This window comes from Ranitomeya variabilis, chromosome 2 (genome assembly GCF_051348905.1).
Source record: "Ranitomeya variabilis isolate aRanVar5 chromosome 2, aRanVar5.hap1, whole genome shotgun sequence".
NCBI lineage: Eukaryota > Metazoa > Chordata > Amphibia > Anura > Dendrobatidae > Ranitomeya > Ranitomeya variabilis.
The window spans coordinates 785,338,046-785,360,753 of NC_135233.1; the positions used below are offsets into that span (position 1 = coordinate 785,338,046).

The following is a 22,708-nucleotide window of genomic DNA, read 5'->3' on the forward strand; positions in this document are numbered from 1 at the left end:
AGCCCTAGGGACCTTGCTTCACCTGTGGGAAGCCATACCATCTCAGCTGCTATAACAACACCCCAGAGGACCCCTTTAAGCAGCGTCAGTCATCCTTGACCGAATACCACAGGTGGAGTCACAAACTTTATTATTTCAACTATCCCCTTTAAAGACCGTCCCTTTAACATGGGCGCCCAGGGCCACGGACCAGGTCACTGCCGCCGTGACACATCCCTCTAAGTACCATACCCGCTACCGAGTACCCCACAGCCCTGGTGGGCATTCCATCAGCGATCTACAGTGGCCCCGTGTTTAACTGACAGAGGGAGTAATCTTCCGCGATGTATATTCCTCCGCCGCTGCCGGGAGAGAGGTCACTTAAGTTCATTCTCTCGCCGGCAACGCTGTGTGAGAAAATTCCCATGAAGCATTGCAGTAAAGAGAATGAACTAAGGTAACCTCTTCAGCGATGCACTGCAGGAGCCATTATCTCCTGTCAGTGTGTCACTTGAGGCCCAATAGAGCAGTGACATCACCCGATGTCACTGTTTTATAGGGGATATCATCGTGGGACACTCATTATTTGGATTGCGTTGGACAGGGAGTATACGGTTGGTTTATTATTTTTTTAAGGTGATCGATGGCTTTGGGGAATTAGGCGTGGTTGTAAGTATGTTGAAATTAAGAATATTAAAATACTTTTTTCTGGCTGTGTCTTTTTTTTAAACTCTTTCACTACTATAGAATTAGTAATGGATAGGTGTCTTATTGACGGCTCTCCATTACTAACCAGGCTTGATGTTACCTTACAATAAAAAGGTGACATTAACCCCTTATTACCCCATATGCCACCGCTACAGGGCAGCTGGAAGAGAGAGGCTAAGTGCTGGAATTGGCGCATCTTAGAGATGTGCCATTTCTGGGGTGCCTGGGAGCTGGTATTTGTAGCCAGGGGGGCCAATATCCATGGCCCCTTTCTAGGCTATGTATATTAGCCCGCGGCTGTCTGCATAGCCTTTCTGGCTTTAAATTATAGGGGGACCACCATGTCACACGGTGCAGGATCATGGGGCAGGAAGGAGACAGATGGGGCAGGATGGAGACATGTGGCTCCATCCTGCCAGCCAAACATATTGCGGCTTGCCGCTTTCAATAATAATAATAAAAAACACACTTTCTCCTTGCCTGGCTGCGGTCCAGTGCCTACGTCCACCCCAGGCATTTCAAGCGTGTACTTGCTGGCAAATGAAAATGACGTTATACGCTGGCGACGTGCACACTGATGTCAGCTGCCAGCCTCCTGTTGACTGCCGGCTTTTAACTATTGTCATGTGGGCCCACACTGCAATAGAGTTTAAAAGAACTACCCTGATGGCGGCCCTGGTTAGGGTGCTGAAAAACGACACTGCAAAGATCTGCCACCTTCAGGCTGAGCTGCTGCAGTTGACCTGTTAGAGCAATGGTAAAATCCATAATGGATCAAAAACATTTTTGGCCAGAGCTAATGTCATGACTCTCTTGTCTGGTCTCCCAGGACCAGGGGCTCCTTCCCTGTCCCTAAGGCTAGGGGCGCCCTAGCTTGCCCTGTTCCCGGGATTACTTCTGATTGTGAAGATGCCGGGGTCATGTACCTTGCCTTAGCTCCTGAATCCACCCTCAGTCTGTACCCTTCCCCCAACCAGGGAAGCAGGGAAGAGGGGAGTAGTAGTGTACCGTAATACACCAACCAGACTAACAAGGTAGAACAAACAAGGATAAAGGAAAATACCAAACATACAAATACACTCACACAAGCAGAGGTAAACACCAGAGAGGATGGGGTTAAACCCAGGGCTGTATTTGCCACTAGGCCCTTGAGGGCATGTGCCTTGGGCGCTAGGATGTGGGGGAAGCACCTGAGCATGTTTTTTTAGTCCGGCGGTGCGTCCGTTCCTTAAGACAGGAGGCAGCAAAGCGGCAGTCAGAACACGTGGTGCTGGTACCGACTCTCCCTACTCCCTGCTGAGTGAGACACAGTGACATTTGGTGTATAGCACGCCCCTGTTCACAGCCTAACTCGTGCCCAGAAGGTGACTGTTGTTACCAGTCCACTTACTGGGGCTGAGGTGGAGCACCGTGTATAAATATATCTCTGCCTCTGGTCTGGACAATATAGTATAGATTTGCCTGGAGCACGCACAGCAGCAGCAGTGGCAATGTTTGCTCCCAGATAGAGTGAGTGGGGTGTATAAGGGTATGTGCACACGTTGCAGCATTTGATGCGTTACCGTGGCGTTTTTGAACGTGTGGAATTGCATAAAATCCGAAGTGTAGTGCACAAACAATGTTAGTCTATGGGAAATTGACATTTGGTGTGTACATGCTGCGGAAAAAAAACGCTCGGAAATGCAGCATTTTTTTTTCCACAGCATTTCAATTCTTTTTGCAGATTTGCAGCGTTTCTGCTCCCATTGACTTCCATTGTGTCAGGCCAATCCACAGCAAAACCGCAGGTTAAAAACAGATCTGCGGTTTTGCTGCGGATGTACATGCAAGAAGCGCTGCAGATCGGGAGGGGGGAGAGTGTGTGGGCGGAGACTGTGTCTGCGGAGAAGATGTGCGGGGCTGTGTGCGGGTGTTTGTGTGTGTCTGTGTGTATCTGTGTGTGCGTGGGTGTGCAGGGCTGTATCTGTGTGTGGCGCTACATGTGTATACGGGGCTGTGTGTGTATCCGTGGGTGTGTGTGTGTGTCTGTGTCAGGCATCGTCCGATGGGACTAATAGTCCCATCCGTCTATGCTTGCTACAGTGACAGGTAGCCGGATGATGGGACAGTAGTAGTCCCATCATCCGGGTACTGTGTTCAAGTGTAAAAAACCATACAGCTAATCCCCGAAGCCCTTGAGCACCTGTAAAAAATTTTAAAATAATAAACCAACAGTATACTCCCTGATCCGATGTAATCCATGTAATAACGAGTATCCCATGACAATCTCTCGTGGAGAGCTGTCACATCAGCAGCAGGGACAGCTTTCCAGGGGCTCTGGGATACAATGATGGAAGGTGTCCTTCCGAACTGTATCCCTTTGCCGCTGTGAGTACAGTATAGTTCATACTGTCACTTGCGGCACCGCTGCATGGGAAAATTCTCACTATGAATCATCAGTCTATGCCTGATGAAGAGGCCCCAGTAGTCTGGAAAGCTTGCAATTTGTTACCATCTTTTCAGTTAGCCATTAAAAGGTATCAACCACTGAGGACTCTCAATTCTAAATATTGTTCTTCTCATGAGCATCAATGCCTCTTTTAATGCATCCCATTATTTTATTAGCCTTTATAGCAGCACTGGTCACTAAATATGAGTTTGTCATCCACCCATACACCCAGGTCTTTTTCATTGACGGTTTTGCCCAGTGTTTTACAATTAAGCACATAATTATACATCTTATTTGCTCTACCCAAGTGCAAGGTGATCGATGGCTTCGGGGAATTAGGCGTGGTTGTAAGTATGGTGAAATTAAGAATATTAAAATACTTCTTTCTGGCTGTGTATTTATTTAACCCTTTCACAACTATAGGATTAGTAATGGATAGGTGTCTTATTGACGCCTCTCCATTACTAACCGGGCTTAATGTCACCTTACAATCAAAGGTGACATTAACCCCTTATTACCCCTTATGCCACCACTACAGGACAGTGGGAAGAGGGGAGCTAAGTGCTGGAATTGGTGCATCTTACAGATGCGCCATTTCTGGGGCACCTGGGAGCTGGTGTTTGTAGCCGGGGGGCAATATCCATGGCCCCTCTCTAGACTATGAATATCAGCCCGCATCTGTCTACAAAGCCTTTCTAGCTATTAATTATAGGGGGACCCCCAAGTAAAAAAATTTTTGGGGTCCCCTATTTTTAATAACCAGTAAAGGCTAAATATACAGCTGCGGCCTGAGATTCATAGCCTGGAAGATCCATGGGTATTAACCCCTTTCCAGGCTATAAACATTGGCCCCCGGTTTTCCCTCTCTGGCGCAGAAAATTGCGTGGGAGCCCACGCCATTTTTTTTTTATTAAACAGATAATGCGTTTAAGGCCAGGGTCACACTTAGTAACATTGTAACATAGTTATTAATGTTGAAGGAAGACTTTAAGTCCATCTAGTTCAACCCATAGCCTAACCTAACATGCCCTAACATGTTGATCCAGAGGAAGACTTGTGAGAAACTCGCACGAGTCTCACACTTCGATACCCGTCACTGTCGCCGGCACTTGGGACCGGAACATGTGGCTGCATGTATTTCTATGCAGCTGAACGCTCCGGTCCCAGTGCCGGCGGCAGTGCCGGGTATTGAGGTGCGAGACTCGTGCGAGTTTGTCACAAGTGTGACCCCGCCCTAACACAGATTTTATATGTGTGTGTCTTTATTTAGCTCTTTAGTACATTTTATTATGTTTATTAGTAAACATTGGTCTTGCTATTATCTATCCATCCATATATCTATAGATATATCTATCTATAGATATAAAAAAGAAGAAAAAAGAAAAATTGGAGGCAGCACACCGTTTTGTAGTGAAAAAAGAGCTATTTAATCAGCGCAGAAAGCGACGTTTCGGTCCCAACAGGAACCTTTCTCAAGGTTGGGACAGAAACATTGCTTTCTGGGCTGACTAAATAGCTCTTTTTCACTACAAAACAGTGTGCTGCCTCTAATTTTTATTTTTTATAATTGAGGTTTGGAATTTGCCTGGGGGCCTTTGCACCCGGACTCTTTCTTTGTGCTGCTCTAAAGGTACTGTTACACTTAACGACTTACCAACGATCACGACCAGTGATACGACCTGGCCGTGATCATTGGTAAGTCCTTGTGTGGTCGCTGGGGAGCTGTCACACAGACAGCTCTCTCCAGCGACCAACGATCAGGGGAACGACTTTGGCATCATTGAAACTGTCTTCAACGATGCCAAAGTCCCCGGGTAACCAGGGTAAACATCGGGTTACTAAGTGCAGGGCTGCTCTTAGTAACCCGATATTTACCCTGGTTACCATTGTAAAAGTAAAAAAAAAAAAACCACTACATACTCACATTCCGATGTCTGTCACGTCCCCCGCCGTCAGCATCCCGCACTGACTGTGTCAGCGCCGGCCGTAAAGCAGAGCACAGCGGTGACATCACCTTTACGGCCGGCGCTCACAGTCAGTGCGGGAAGCTGACAGCAGGGGACGTGACAGACATCAGAATGTGAGTATGTACTGTTTTTTTTTTTTTACTTTTACAATGGTAACCAGGGTAAATATCGGGTTACTAAGCGCGGCCCTGCGCTTAGTAACCCGATATTTACCCTGGTTACAACTGAACACATTGCTGGATCGGTGTCACACACGACGATCCAGCGATGACAGCGGGTGATCAGCGACCAAATAAAGGTCCTGATTAGGGTTGAGCGAAACGGATCGTTCATTTTCATAAGTCGCCGACTTTTGGTAAAGTCGGCGTCTCATGAAACCCGACCCGATCCCTGTGTGGGGTCGGCCATGCGGTACGCGATCTTGGCGCCAAAGTCGCGTTTCGTATGACGCGTTTAGCGCCATTTTTACAGCCAATGAAGGAGCGTGGGCAGAGTGATGACATAGGGGTTAGGGCGTGCACGCCTATCATCATTTTATCGCTTGTGCGCAGTAGCGATTTGGAATGTGTAAAACGAAATTTTCTGTGCTGGGACGGAGGGAGAGAGAGAGAGAGAGAGAGAGAGAGAGAGAGAGAGAGAGAGAGAGGGGGGAGAGAGAGAGAGAGAGAGAGAGAGAAAAAAAAATGCCCATTGACATGCATAGGGTTTCGTGTTCCGGCCGATCCTCGACTTTGCGCAGTAATCGGCCGATTTCGCCCGACTCGACTTTTCCAACAGTCGGGTTTCGTGAAACATGACTCGACCCTAAAAAAGTCAAGGTCGCTCAACCCTAGTCCTGATCATTCCCTACGACCAACTATCTCCCAGCAGGGGGCTGATCGTTGGTTGCTGTCACACTATAACGAGATCGTTAGCGGGATCATTGCTACGTCACAACGATATCGTTAACGAAATCGTTATGTGTGAAGGTACCTTTATTCTCTTTTTATCTATAGATAAGAATAATAATCTTTATTTTTACATAGCGCTAACATATTCTGCAGCACTTTACAGTTTTCACACATTATCATCGCTGTCCCTGATGGGGCTCACATTCTAAATTCCCTATCAGTATGCCTTTGGAATGTGGGAGGAAACCCACACGAACATGGAGAGAACATACAAACTCTTTGCAGATGTTGTCCTTGGTGGGGTTTGAACCCAGGACTCCAGCGCTGAAAGGCTGCTGTGCTAAACACTGCGCCACCGTGCTGTCCATCTACCTATAGATATATCTATCCATCTATCTATAGGTACATCTATCTATAGGCATATCTATGGATAGAAATTATCTTTGAAATAACTACACGGCATATACATTGATTCGGACCCCTTACTCATTCCCTATGGAACTTGTGGATGTGCGGCACTTGCAGTTTTGCACTTGCGGTGAGACACTGCCAGCAGCATTTTTTTTCTGTTGCTGCAAGTACCGCATTTGTCTGATCGCGGGAAAACCGCAAGTGCTGCACATGTCTGCAAGTCCCATAGGGAATGAATGAGGCCGAACGCAGTATTGCCGTAAGTGATCCGTTATGCGGCAGATGTGGAGAAACTGCCGAATGGCAAAAATCGCTAATGTGAAAATAGCCTAAGGCTACTTTCACACATCAGGTTTTTTGTTTCAGGCACAGTCCGGCTAATGTTTCAAAAAACAGATCCGTTGCAAATAATGTAAAAACTGATGCAACGGATCCATTTTTCTGCCGGATCCAGCTTTTATTTTTAACATGGAGTTTACATTGACTCCCTGGAAGAAAAAAAAAAAAACGAGGGAGAGAGACCTCAGAGCGGAAAATCTGCATGATTTCAATGGAAAATGCTTGGAAAACCGGATTCGGAGGCCGGATTCAATGTTTCACATCTCCGTTTCACACGTTTTTGGCCTGTTTTGTCACTGTGTGCTTTTTTGGCCGGACGAAAAAACGTTCATCTGGACGTTTTGTCCATCCGCCAGAAATGACTATTTGGACGGATCCGGAAAAAACGGATGAAACGTGAGGCCATCAGGCACAATCCGGTGCTAATACAACTCTATGGGAAAAAAACGGATCCGGCGTAAAAAAAAATTGGCCGGATTGTGCCTGAAACAAAAAACCTGATGTGTGAAAGTAGCCTAAGTCCCTGCTGACAGTGTCTGCATTAGTCATACTGACCAATGGGGAAGGCAGCACGAAAAGTGCCTAGGGCAGCAGAAACTCTAAATACGGCCCTGGTTAAACCAAAGTAGAGGAAGGAGGGGAATTATCGCACACTCAAAACCTAGCAGCAGTCTCCTATCAATCCACCAAAAGGCTTCTCAAACTGGTATAACCAGGGCCGGCCCGAACGTATAGGCGAACTAGGCGGCCGCCTAGGGCGCCGACCCTAAGGGGGTGCCAGAGAAAAAATAGAAAAAATTATAAAAAATCTTTTCAAAAGGCAAAAGGTGTATGGAGCGGAGCTGAATGTGTATGAGGTGTATGGAGCGGAGCCGTGTGTGTATGAGGTGTACGGAGCAGAGTCGTGTGTGTATGAGGTGTATGGAGCGGAGCTAAATGTGTACTAGGTGTCTCCCCTATTTTTATAGGGGTACCTCTTTTTCCTATTCTCATATCCCTTCCCTTATTCCCCTCCCCTTCCTTGTTTATCCTACCTGTTTAAAATTTAAAATACCAATAAAAATATTTGGAAAAAAAAAAAAATGTGTACTAGGTGTACGGAGTGGAGCCGCGTGTGTACGAGGTGTATGGAGCGGAGCGCGTGTGTACAGAGCGCAGCCGCGTGTGTAGGAGTAGCTATGTGTGGCCATTATACGGTACGAAGTATCATGTGCGGCCAATATACAGTATGGAGCATCATGTGTGGTCATTATACAGTATGGAGCATCATGTGTGGCCATTATACAGTATGGAGCATCATGTGCGGTCATTATACAGTATGGAGCATCATGTGTGGCCAATATACAGTATGGAGCATCATGTGCAGTCATTATACAGCATGGAGCATCATGTGCGGTCATTATACAGTATGGAGCATCATGTGTGGCCATTATACAGTATGGAGCATCATGTACGGTCATTATACAGTATGGAGCATCATGTGTGGCCATTATACAGTATGGAGCATCATGTGGGATCATTATACAGTATGGAGCATCATGTGGGGTCATTATACAGTATGCAGCATCATGTACGGTCATTATACAGTATGGAGCATCATGTGTGGCCATTATACAGTATGGAGCATCATGTGTGGCCATTATACAGTATGGAGCAACATGTGTGGCCATTATACAGTATGGAGCACTGTGTGGCCATTATACAGTATGGAGCATCATGTGCGGTCATTATACAGCATGGAGCATCATGTGCGGTCATTATACAGTATGGAGCACTGTGTGGCCATTATACAGTATGTAGCATCATGTGTGGCCATTATACAGTACTAGACTGTGGCCCGATTCTAATGCATCGGGTATTCTAGAATATGCATGTCCCCGTAGTATGTGATTCGCGGCAGACTGTGCCCGTCGCTGATTGGTCGAGGCAACCTTTATGACATCATCGTCGCCATGGCAACCATTATGACATCATCGTCGCCATGCTGTGCCCATCTCTGATTGGTCGAGGCCGCCCGACAAACCGTCGACCACTCCATATAAGGTATGGTCTACAAACCGCCGACCACTCCATATAAGGTATGGTCTACAAACCGCCGACCACTCCATATAAGGTATGGTCTACAAACCGCCGACCACTCCATATAAGGTATGGTCTACAAACCGCCGACCACTCCATATAAGGTATCCTGTTTGTAGACCATACCTTATATGGAGTTATTTCCAGGACAGACAGACAGACAGACAGACAGACAGACAGACAGACAGACGGAAAAACCCTTAGACAATTATATATATAGATGGAGCATCATGTGTGGCCATTATACAGTATGGAGCACTGTGTGGCCATTATACAGTATGGAGCATCATGTGTGGCCATTATACAGCATGGAGCATCATGTGCGGTCATTATACAGTATGGAGCACTGTGTGGCCATTATACAGTATGGAGCATCATGTGTGGCCATTATACAGTATGGAGCATCATGTGTGGCCATCATACAGTATGGAGCATCATGTGTGGCCATTATACAGTATGGAGCATCATGTGTGGCCATTATACAGTATGGAGCAACATGTGTGGCCATTATACAGTATGGAGCATCATGTGTGGCCATTATACAGTATGGAGCACTGTGTGGCCATTATACAGTTTGGAGCATCATGTGTGGCCATTATACAGTATGGAGCATCATGTGTAGCCATTATACAGTATGGAGCACTGTGTGGCCATTATACAGTATGGAGCATCATGTGTGGCCATTATACAGTATGGAGCATCATGTGTGGCCATTACACAGTATGGAGCACTGTGTGGCCATATTTTTTTGTTTATAATTATTCTTTATAAAACTGTGATCAGCAGTGCTAAATGGGTGTGGTTGGGACGTGGATATGGGTGTGGCTAGCTATGAATGGGTGTGGTCAGGGGCGTGGCCTAAAATTTGCCTCGCAAACTTTGTCCCTCTTTCCCATCTTTAAAAGTTGGGAGGTATGTTAAAAGTAGGGGCACAACAAAATAGTTTTGCCTAGGGCGCCGTAATCTCTCGGGCCGGCCCTGGGTATAACAATGTGTTGTAGCTCACCTGGCTCGTCCAAAATTACATTGCAGCCTTTCCTTAGTAGTCTGCAATCATTGACATTATATAGCAAATCCATTTTTAAAAATGTGAAACTTAAAAAAGAAGTAATGTAAAGGCTCAAAATGTCTGGCAAATTTAAACAAGAAAATAGTTATGATAAAACTTTAGAAAAAAAACTGCTAAAAAGTTAAATAAGTCACAAAGGTGATGTTTGCAGTCATAACCATGTGCACAAAAGGTGGGAACGTAGCGGTAGTCTACTAACAACAGATCGTACTGTTGCATTAAACAGAAGCTACCACTAGGTGGTGCTCTCACGAGAAGTAATATCGATGCTCCAGCGCCTCACTGTGGGGAGAACAGGAATATGCAATGTAATGAATGCTATAAACAGAAATGACGTCGAAGGGCAGCGCCCCGCCTTCAATATCAGGCGTGACCGCCATTGTCCCAGTCAGTTCTCGCCACCGAAAGTACGTCATCACGTTCGGCCGTCTGTACAGTGTACAGTTCTGGGGGGTGGGAGGGATTAACTTCCGGAATCTAATTTCGTTTTGATTGGCACTGCAATTGACCAATGAAAGAAGAAGTAGTGGGACTTTTCCACCAATAGTCAGAGGAGTAACATACTTCGTACCACACTATTGGTGCTAGAGTTTTGTATATCGTTTCTCACCTAGTTTTAGAGCCCAGCAGCAGCCAATGGTGTGGTCGCTTACTGCCGGCGATCTAGTGCTGGGTCTGCCGGCTGCTGTGCTGTGTGTCTGCTCATCATGAAGATCGTATTGTGTGTCGTGTCCCCATCTGCCCCCAGATCTTCAGTCTTCAACTAGCGACCGGTGAGAGGCACCTGCCATACAGTACAGCCTAGTATAGGGGGCGCCATCTGCCACACGGGGTCACCTCACCTCATACATGGGACGCAGCCTAGTATAGGGGGCGTCATATGCCACACGGGATCACCTCATACATGGGACACAGCCTAGTATAGGGGGCGTCATCTGCCACACAGGGGGTCACCTCATACATGGGACACAGCCTAGTATAGGGGGCGTCATCTGCCACACAGGGGGTCACCTCATACATGGGACACAGCCTAGTATAGGGGGCGTCATCTGCCACACAGGGGGTCACCTCATACATGGGACGCAGCCTAGTATAGGGGGCGTCATCTGCCACACAGGGGGTCACCTCATACATGGGACGCAGCCTAGTATAGGGGGCGTCATCTGCCACACAGGGGGTCACCTCATACATGGGACGCAGCCTAGTATAGGGGGCGTCATCTGCCACACAGGGGGTCACCTCATACATGGGACACAGCCTAGTATAGGGGGCGTCATCTGCCACACAGGGGGTCACCTCATACATGGGACGCAGCCTAGTATAGGGGACGTCATCTGCCACACAGGAGGTCACCTCATACATGGGACGCAGCCTAGTATAGGGGGCGTCATCTGCCACACAGGGGGTCACCTCATACATGGGACGCAGCCTAGTATAGGGGGCGTCATCTGCCACACAGGGGGTCACCTCATACATGGGACGCAGCCTAGTATAGGGGGCGTCATCTGCCACACAGGGGGTCACCTCATACATGGGACACAGCCTAGTATAGGGGGCGTCATCTGCCACACAGGGGGTCACCTCATACATGGGACGCAGCCTAGTATAGGGGACGTCATCTGCCACACAGGAGGTCACCTCATACATGGGACGCAGCCTAGTATAGGGGACGTCATCTGCCACACAGGAGGTCACCTCATACATGGGACGCAGCCTAGTATAGGGGGCGTCATCTGCCACACAGGGGGTCACCTCATACATGGGACGCAGCCTAGTATAGGGGACGTCATCTGCCACACAGGGGGTCACCTCATACATGGGACGCAGCCTAGTATAGGGGGCGTCATCTGCCACACAGGGGGTCACCTCATACATGGGACGCAGCCTAGTATAGGGGGCGTCATCTGCCACACAGGGGGTCACCTCATACATGGGACACAGCCTAGTATAGGGGGCGTCATCTGCCACACAGGGGGTCACCTCATACATGGGACGCAGCCTAGTATAGGGGGCGTCATCTGCCACACAGGGGTCACCTCATACATGGGACGCAGCCTAGTATAGGGGACGTCATCTGCCACACAGGAGGTCACCTCATACATGGGACGCAGCCTAGTATAGGGGGCGTCATCTGCCACACAGGGGTCACCGCATACATGGGACTCAGCCTCGTATAGGGGGCGTCATCTGCCACACGGGGTCACCGCATACATGGGGCACAGCCTAGTATAGGGGGCGTCATCTGCCACACAGGGGGTCACCTCATACATGGGACACAGCCTAGTATAGGGGGTGTCATCTGCCACACAGGGGGTCACCTCCTACATGGGACACAGCCTAGTATAGGGGGCATCATCTGCCACACAGGGGATCACCTCATACATGGGACGCAGCCTAGTATAGGGGGCATCATCTGCCACACAGGGGGTCACCTCATACATGGGACGCAGCCTAGTATAGGGGGCGTCATCTGCCACACAGGGGGTCACCTCATACATGGGACGCAGCCTAGTATAGGGGGCGTCATCTGCCACACAGGGGGTCACCTCATACATGGGACACAGCCTAGTATAGGGGGCGTCATCTGCCACACAGGGGGTCACCTCATACATGGGACGCAGCCTAGTATAGGGGGCGTCATCTGCCACACAGGGGTCACCTCATACATGGGACGCAGCCTAGTATAGGGGACGTCATCTGCCACACAGGAGGTCACCTCATACATGGGACGCAGCCTAGTATAGGGGGCGTCATCTGCCACACAGGGGTCACCTCATACATGGGACGCAGCCTAGTATAGTGGGCGTCATCTGCCACACACGGGGTCACCTCATACATGGGACGCAGCCTAGTATAGGGGGCGTCATCTGCCACACAGGGGGTCACCGCATACATGGGACACAGCCTAGTATAGGGGGCATCATCTGCCACACAGGGGATCACCTCATACATGGGACGCAGCCTAGTATAGGGGGCATCATCTGCCACACAGGGGGTCACCTCATACATGGGACGCAGCCTCGTATAGGGGGCGTCATCTGCCACACAGGGGATCACCTCATACATGGGACGCAGCCTCGTATAGGGGGCGTCATCTGCCACACAGGGGATCACCTCATACATGGGACGCAGCCTAGTATAGGGGGCGTCATCTGCCACACAGGGGGTCCCCGCATACATGGGACGCAGCCTAGTATAGGGGGCGTCATCTGCCACACAGGGGGTCACCTCATACATGGGACACAGCCTCGTATAGGGGGCGTCATCTGCCACACGGGGTCACCTCATACATGGGACACAGCTTCGTATAGGGGGCGTCATCTGCCACCCAGGGGGTCACCTCATACATGGGACACAGCCTCGTATAGGGGGCGTCATCTGCCACACGGGGTCACCGCATACATGGGGCACAGCCTAGTATAGGGGGCGTCATCTGCCACACGGGGTCACCGCACACATGGGGCACAGCCTAGTATAGGGGGCGTCATCTGCCACACAGGGGGTCACCTCATACATGGGACACAGCCTAGTATAGGGGGCGTCATCTGCCACACAGGGGGTCACCTCATACATGGGACACAGCCTCGTATAGGGGGCGTCATCTGCCACACAGGGGGTCACCGCATACATGGGACTCAGCCTAGTATAGGGGGCGTCATCTGCCACACAGGGGGTCACCTCATACATGGGACGCAGCCTAGTATAGGGGGCGTCATCTGGCACACAGGGGGTCACCTCATACATGGGACGCAGCCTAGTATAGGGGGCGTCATCTGCCACAGAGGGGGTCACCTCATAGATGGGACACATCCTAGTATAGGGGGCGTCATCTGCCACACAGGGGATCACCGCATACATGGGGCACAGCCTAGTATAGGAGGCTTCATCTGCCACACGGGGTCACCTCATACATGGGACACAGCCTAGTATAGGGGGCGTCATCTGCCACACAGGGGGTCACCGCATACATGGGACGCAGCCTAGTATAGGGGGCGTCATCTGCCACACAGGGGGTCACCGCATACATGGGACTCAGCCTCGTATAGGGGGCGTCATCTGCCACACGGGGTCACCGCATACATGGGGCACAGCCTAGTATAGGGGGCGTCATCTGCCACACAGGGGGTCACCTCATACATGGGACACAGCCTAGTATAGGGGGTGTCATCTGCCACACAGGGGGTCACCTCCTACATGGGACACAGCCTCGTATAGGGGGCATCATCTGCCACACAGGAGGTCACCTCATACATGGGACACAGCCTAGTATAGGGGGCGTCATCTGCCACACAGGGGGTCACCGCATACATGGGACGCAGCCTAGTATAGGGGGCGTCATCTGCCACACGGGGTCACCGCATACATGGGACTCAGCCTCGTATAGGGGGCGTCATCTGCCACACGGGGTTACCGCATACATTGGGCACAGCTTAGTATAGGGGGCGTCATCTGCCACACAGGGGGTCACCTCGTACATGGGACGCAGCCTAGTATAGGCGTCATCTGCCACACAGGAGGTCACCTCATACATGGGACACAGCCTAGTATAGGGGGCGTCATCTGCCACACAGGGGGTCACCTCATAAGGTACCGTCATATTTAGCGACGGTGCAGCGATATAGACAAAGATGCCGATCGCTGCAGCGTCGCTGTTTCGTCGTTGTGTGGTCGCTGGAGAGCTGTCACACAGACAGCTCTCCAGCGACCAACGATGCCGAAGTCCCCGGGTAACCAGGGTAAACATCGGGTTACTAAGCACAGGGCCGCGCAGTGTAAATGTAAAAAAACCCCAAACACTACATACTTACATTCCTGTGTCTGTCGCGTCCCCCGGCGTTCTGCTTCCCTGCACTGTAAGCGCCGGCCCTAAAGCACAGCGGTGACGTCACCGCTGTTCTCTGCTTTACGGCCGGCCGGCGCTGACAGTGCAGGGAAGCAGAACGCCGGGGGATGCGACAGACACAGGAATGTAAGTATGTAGTGTTTGTTTTTTTTTTACATTTACACTGGTAACCAGGGTAAATATCGGGTTACTAAGCGCGGCCCTGCGCTTAGTAACCCGATTGTTTACCCTGGTTACCAGTGAAGACATCGCTGCATCGGCGTCACACACGCCGACTCAGCGATGTCAGCGGGTGATCCAGCGACGAAATAAGGTGCTGGCCTTCTAGCTCCGACCAACGATGTCACAGCAGGATCCTGATCGCTGCTGCGTGTCAAACACAACGATATCGCTATCCAGGACGCTGCAACGTCACGGATCGCTAGCGATATCGTTGTTAAGTTGTTCAGTGTGAAGGTATCTATACATGGGACACAGCCTAGTATAGGGGGCGTCATCTGCCACACAGGAGGTCACCTCATAAATGGGACACAGCCTAGTATAGGGGGCGTCATCTGCCGCACAGGGGGTCACCTCATAGATGGGACACAGCCTAGTATAGGGGGCGTCATCTGCCACACAGGGGGTCACCTCATACATGGGGCACAGCCTAGTATAGGGGGCGTCATCTGCCACACAGGAGGTCACCTCATACATGGGGCACAGCCTAGTATAGGGGGCTTCATCTGCCACACAGGTGGTCACCGCATATGGAGTGCCCCCAGACGCAGGGCCGCGGGGTACTCGGTACCGGGCCTCTCTGTCTCTGTTCTGGGGTTGTCACGGTGGCTAGACCCGGTCTGTGACCCTGCTAAGGGGCGTCCAATGGAAGGTGTGATGAGGGTGCGTGGTGCAGGTCGCGATGAATAACGAGGACACAGGGTTGCAGTCTCTTTACCTCTTTACTGAAGGCTTCAGGATCCGCAATCCAGAGCACTGCTAACAGGGCTGGCTGAGACCGGCTGGTCCGATGGCACATCCAGAGTTTCCTTTGCAGGTGGAAATCAGTGCCTACCTTCTAGCGCCTGTGTGTTGTAGTACCTCCCTGCTGAGCACCACGGGATAGTCCTCACAACTGTTGTGTCTGTTTCTGATGTTCTTCTCTCACAACTCGTATCTATTCTGATGTTCTTCTCCGTCCCCCAGATGATATGGATAGGACGCACCCGTATGACGGGTAGGCGTGGAGTTCTTCCGGGACCCTAGCGTCGCCCCTCTCCCACAATTGCCCCCTATGTCTGCTTAGGTGATTTAGGTGAGACAGCCAACCTAAAATTAATTGTCCTGCCGCTGTTTGAAGTAATGCTTGGAGCCCAATACTTCCTCGGCGTTCCGGCCACCGGCTACGCTCCTCAGTAGGATGTTGCCTCGATCTTACGGCACGACTCCTACTGGCTTTATCTCCTTTTTGCTGCGATCTCGTTTCTCACTTCTCCACAGTAAACCTCGCTTCTTTTCCTTTTTTAGGATGCCACCGCATTCGAGTGCAGGCGCGGCTCCGTAACGTTCTGTTCTGTTCGCTAGGCCACTGTCAGGATCCCACCCCTGACAGAGATCCCCCTGAATCTTCCCCTGCAACACCCTCTGCCACAGGATGTTGCCTGGTTCCAACCCAGTCAGCTTCTGACTAACTTCCTATCCAACCCCCAGTTTTACCAGAGTGTGAGGAGTGGCCTAATACATAGAACCCTTTGCTCCCCCTGGTGGCCAGAATGTGAAGTGTAAAGTGTGACACTGATACCTGGTCAGGTGAACTCCTTCAGTGCCATCAGACGTACCATCACTCCCCTTAGCGGCGGAGCGTCAGTACTGCAACGACCAGGACTCTGGGGCGCTGCACATACATGGGACACAGCCTAGTATAGGGGGCATCATCTGCCACACAGGGGGTCACCTCATACATGGGACATAGCCTAGTATAGGGGGCATCATCTGCCACACAGGCGGTCACCTCATACATGGGGCACAGCCTAGTATAGGGGGTGTCATCAGCCACATAGGTGGTCACCTCATACAATGGGACACATCCTAGTATAGTGGGTGTCATCAGCCATACAGGGGATCACCTCATACATGGGACACAGCCTAGTATAGTGGGTGTCATCCGCCACACGGGGTCACCTCATACATGGGACACAGCCTAGTATAGGGGGCGTCATCAGCCACATAGGGGGTCACCTCATACATGGGGCACAGCCTAGTATAGGGGGCGTCATCTGCCACACAGGGGGTCACCTCATACATGGGGCACAGCCTAATATAGTGGGTGTCATCAGCCATACAGGGGATCACCTCATACATGGGACACAGCCTAGTATAGGGGGCGTCATCTGCCACACAGGGGGTCACCTCATACATGGGGCACAGCCTAATATAGTGGGTGTCATCAGCCATACAGGGGATCACCTCATACATGGGACACAGCCTAGTATAGGGGGCGTCATCAGCCACATAGGGGGTCACCTCATACATGGGACACAGCCTAGTATAGTGGGTGTCATCCGCCAAACGGGGTCACCTCATACATGGGACACAGCCTAGTATAGGGGGCGTCATCAGCCACATAGGGGGTCACCTCATACATGGGACACAGCCTAGTATAGGGGGCGTCATCTGCCACACAGGGGGTCACCTCATACATGGGGCACAGCCTAATATAGTGGGTGTCATCAGCCATACAGGGGATCACCTCATACATGGGGCACAGCCTAGTATAGGGGGCGTCATCTGCCACACAGGGGGTCACCTCATACATGGGGCACAGCCTAATATAGTGGGTGTCATCAGCCATACAGGGGATCACCTCATACATGGGACACATCCTAGTATAGGGGGCGTCATCTGCCACACAGGGGGTCACCTCATACATGGGGCACAGCCTAATATAGTGGGTGTCATCAGCCATACAGGAGGTCACCTCATACATGGGACACAGCCTAGTATAGTGGGCGTCATCTGCCACACGGGGTCACCTCATACATGGGACACAGCCTAGTATAGGGGGCGTCATCTGCCACACAGGGGGTCACCTCATACATGGGGCACAGCCTAATATAGTGGGTGTCATCAGCCATACAGGGGATCACCTCATACATGGGACACAGCCTAGTATAGGGGGCGTCATCTGCCACACAGGAGGTCACCTCATACATGGGACACAGCCTAGTATAGTGGGTGTCATCCGCCAAACAGGGGGTCACCTCATACATGGGACACAGCCTAGTATAGTGGGTGTCATCTGCCACACAGGGGGTCACCTCATACATGGGACACAGCCTAGTATAGTGGGTGTCATCAGCCACACAGGAGGTCACCTCATACATGGGACACAGCCTAGTATAGTGGGTGTCATCCGCCAAACAGGGGGTCACCTCATACATGGGACACAGCCTAATATAGTGGGTGTCATCAGCCATACAGGAGGTCACCTCATACATGGGACACAGCCTAGTATAGTGGGTGTCATCCGCCAAACAGGGGGTCACCTCATACATGGGACACAGCCTAGTATAGTGGGTGTCATCAGCCACACAGGGGGTCACCTCATACATGGGACACAGCCTAGTATAGTGGGTGTCATCCGCCAAACAGGGGGTCACCTCATACATGGGACACAGCCTAGTATAGTGGGTGTCATCTGCCACACAGGGGGTCACCGCATACATGGGACGCAGCCTAGTATAGGGGGCGTCATATGCCACACGGGATCACCTCATACATGGGACACAGCCTAGTATAGGGGGCGTCATCTGCCACACAGGGGGTCACCGCATACATGGGACACAGCCTAGTATAGGGGGCGTCATCTGCCACACAGGGGGTCACCGCATACATGGGACGCAGCCTAGTATAGGGGGCGTCATATGCCACACGGGATCACCTCATACATGGGACACAGCCTAGTGCTCCTCGCTGAAGCGGGGTATTCCAATGTGGGGACTCAGGGACTCCTGTGTCAGTTGGACTGTTTGTGAGCTGTAGAACTTGAGAGAGACCACGTCCTCTGAAAAAATGCTCGAGTTTCACATTGACTTTCCATTATACTTGGTACTCGAGTCAAGCGCGTTCAGCGTCTGACCTGCTCGATTCAAGTACCGGGCACTCGAGCATTTCGGTGCTCGATCATCACTAATCTTTGCTCGTATGTATGTGTGCTAGTCTGAGCAGGTCGTATTCTGATCCGTGTTTGTGGATCAGAATCGTCTATTCAAATCTATGGAGAAACACAGATGTAAATTGGAAGGTTCTGGTTTGTATCCTTGTCTCACAATATGATTGAAATAATGATGTTCCAGGGTTTCTATTTCATTTTTTTTTTTTGCATTCCTTCAGTGAAAAAAGACTGACTCCCCCACACATAGGCAATACAGATGACACATGAGAGAAGAACGGTCTTTCTCATGGATGGTAAAACTCACACATGTGTGAAGGTAGCCTTAAGTTGGCCAGAAATATTAGATTGCTGCTGTGTAATCGATTCTTCGGCTGCTCGTTTTGCGAACATCATCTCCGCTCATTCATGGAAGCGCTCACTGACGCTCCTATATTCTCAGTGAGAAACTGCCAACTAACACTTTGGTTGGTGGGTTATCTCGGGGAGGAAAATGCGATAGGCGGTCCGAAATAAGACATGTTGACATTTCTCCTGACCAACAGTCAGATGGCACCCCTACATACATTAGACTGTCCTTATCGGGGCTTTCAGACAGCATTACACTAATGTGAATGGGGGCCTTTTTGTTCCATACACATTGGCTGTGTTATGGCTTCTGGCATGAATTGCAGATTAGGTAACCATGACCATTGGGCATCAGATCTTAGATTACAAAGCTCTCTCTTGATCTCCAAGCACTGGATCCAGCTCTGTCGTTGCTGCTCAATGTACAGTATTCAGCGCTGATGGTGGATTTACACTGCACAATTACCTGAACAAGCACCCATAGCAACTTTTACATCATGACAACCTTGCAATTGAAATAGGTTGACAATACCTTGACCAATGAGCAAAACGCTCAATCGTTGGGTGAAATGATCTTTAGTGCTGCACAAAAGCTCCTCATTCTTGGCAGCGTATCATCCTGTGTAAACAGATCATGGCAGTTTATACAGACTGGAGAATCTTTGGCAGATCATCCGTACACATCTGAAGCGCGGTCTGCCTGTGTAAACCGGCTAGTAAATCGCCACTAACCGACTAACATGTACCCAATTGGCGGTCATATAGTACAGTGCCTCGTGCTGTATAAATGGCCTCTGAGGCTCTAGACAGCCTGTGCATGAGCTCTCGGTGTCCTTTGCTAGTTATGTAGCTTATTTTAGTCTTGTAATGAACCTGCCTGCATCAATACTTACTAATTATTTGTGTCTTTTTCTCCCACACAGGGGGACCCTGCAATCATGGAAATTTAAAGGACGTTTTCGGAGTGGGGGGGTGGACCCCCTCCCTCTGCCCTATCTGCCTTCTCTCCCTTGCTGTGGGACTAATGGCAGGAACTTAATAAAGGACTATATTACAGAGATCTATTTTTGTATACACGTGGGCTCGGGGACAATTTATATGGATATTTATAATTAACATTATAGTGCCAAAGGAGTTTCAGCCCTCACAAGGGAAACCTTTTGTTGTCTGCCCGAGACTCACTTTTTGGATTTGTGTTTATTTTTTTTTCCGGTACCTTGTGAAGGAATTCTCAGCATTGACGTGCACTAAGTATGGATGTGGTATGGCCAGAATGTACCACGCGCTGCCGCTCACTTCAGCACGCGCTGGATGTCATCTCTGTGGTCACGAGAGGAAGTGAGCAGCAAATCAAGGCCTTCCTCTCGTCTTATTGCTGCAACGCCACGACCCTGAAGGATGATTTGGGGCGCAATGTGGGTCATATTTCCGCATCCTGTGGTAAGAAAGCCGTCCTGGATTGGCTCGTTGCCAAAGGGGTAGATCTGTCTGTCAAGGACAAAGAATCTGGATGGACGGCACTACATAGAAGTGTTTTCTACGGCCATATTGATTGTGCGCTGACACTATTAAAGGTAAGCCTATCAGGGTGGAAGTGGTATTCAGGCTCAACCATATATCACGTATCTCAGGAACTGGCTATGTCCTCTCTTCAGGTCCACTGCGTCACTGTCTTTGGCAGTGAAATCTTGGACATGTGGCATACGTTCTTTCGCTGGCATATTCGTGCTTTTTGCACTGCCCATTGCTTTCAATGGGTGAAAAATGCAACAGAAACGCTGAAAGAAGTGACATGCTGCATTTTGCCAAAAACAAGCTCTTTGACAAAAAAGTCTGGGGAAAAAAAAACAAGTTGTGTGCATGGGATTTCTGAAATCTGATAGACTTTACTGGTACGATGAAAATTTTCATAAAAAATACAGGTAGCTGTTTTTTGTTGTTTTTTTTGGTGCCAAAACCTAATGAGGTCGATTGAGTTTTCTTTTTAAAGCACTTAACTTCATCAGCATGGGCAAGTGACAAATGTACCCTGAGAAAAAAGCACCAAAAGCTAAACAAAAAAAAAACACAGCAAAAACTAAACAAAACCTGCTTCTTGTATGCAGCTGAAACACAGCTTAAACTTGGCATAAAAAGCGCAACGTGTGAACATAGCCTAAATGTGCCGCAGTCATCACTAGGGCTTTAAAGGCAATATTCAAGGGACATAGCCACTCATATTGTGTGTACTCTTAATAATGCAGAGTATAGACCATGTGCATTAAGCGGCCGGTGACCCAGGTTTCATAACCTAGTAGGTGTTTATGAAGTTCAGGTCCATAGACTTGCAGGGAGCGCGTGTATTGTGGTCCGCTCTCGGACTGTGCTACACGGAGGTCTGAATGAGGCCCTATACTGGATTCATACACAGCTCTATTTCTGGCTTTTGCTGGGGTGTTTTTAACTGACACTTGGGGTGCATTCACGGCAAGTTTGGGTGAACCTCGGAATAGAAAAGTTGCTGACATTTTTGTGTGAGTTCCCCATTAAAAGTTTCCACAACATGCTGGCAGCATCCCACAGTGGCAGGTTTATGCTAATTCACCAGAGAGCAGTGCATTGTGGGTACTCCAAGTGTTCGGCTGAGCTGTGCATCCGAGTTTCTGCAAGGGGCAGATAAGCTGTATACAGGCGATATTGTCAAAATTACTGTTACTGTGAACAGTTAAGCAAGTTGAAACTAAAATATCTTAAAGATTACACATTTCCTTTGTATTTTGGGCAACAAATAAATATACATTTTCATCTTTTAAATTTTAATAATTACAAAAATGAAAATGGGCTGATAAAAAAAAAAGTTTGGGCACCCTGCATGGCTAGTACCTATTAACACCCCATTTTGAAGCATCACAGCTTGTAAATACTTTTTGTAGCCAGACAAGAATCTTTCAATTTTTGTTTGAGGGATTTTCATCCATTCTTCCTTGTAAAATTCTTCCAGGTCTGTGAGATTCCAGTGTCATCCTGCATGCACTTAGAATTTGAGGTCTAGCCACGGTTTTTCAATAATGTTCAGATCAGGGGACTGAGAGCCATTGTAAAACCTTCAGCTTGCGTTTTTCAATATTTTCAATATCTTTTCAATATTTTAAGAATTTGTGAGCCCAGAAAACCTTTAATTGTATTAGTTTTTTTAGTTTTTTTTTTCTTTTTAACGTTTTATTACCAATTTCCCTTTTATACCTGGAGCTGCCACAATGGCCCTAGTTCCAGGGGAAACCGGTCCTTATAAGTGACGGCTGTGTACTTAGATTCCACTAAGCGCACATGTGATGGAAGCTTTCTGTGGCCACTTTATCAGCTGTTTAATATAATATCTTGTACTCTTTGGCCAATGCTGAACATCTAAACGTCTTTACCACATCTGCACTTTCATGTATGGAGTTATGGCATGATTTCAGATTAGATATTAGCACTTTATTACATAAATGCCATCTGACTGAGGGAAGAAAGCTGCA

General features: G+C 49.3%; 1 protein-coding gene across 2 annotated transcripts in view; it reads left to right on the forward strand.

Moving 5' to 3' along the window:
* Positions 1-10,472: 10,472 nt before the first annotated feature.
* The window catches only part of IBTK (inhibitor of Bruton tyrosine kinase), a 90,833-nt gene continuing 78,597 nt past the window's right edge, over positions 10,473-22,708 (forward strand). For both annotated transcript variants that reach the window (XM_077289819.1, XM_077289820.1), the window contains exons 1-2: positions 10,473-10,643; positions 20,135-20,785. In XM_077289819.1, coding sequence (XP_077145934.1) covers positions 20,465-20,785 — 321 coding nt within the window. In that variant the 5' untranslated portion in view covers positions 10,473-10,643; positions 20,135-20,464. The remainder of the gene's footprint in view (positions 10,644-20,134; positions 20,786-22,708) is intronic.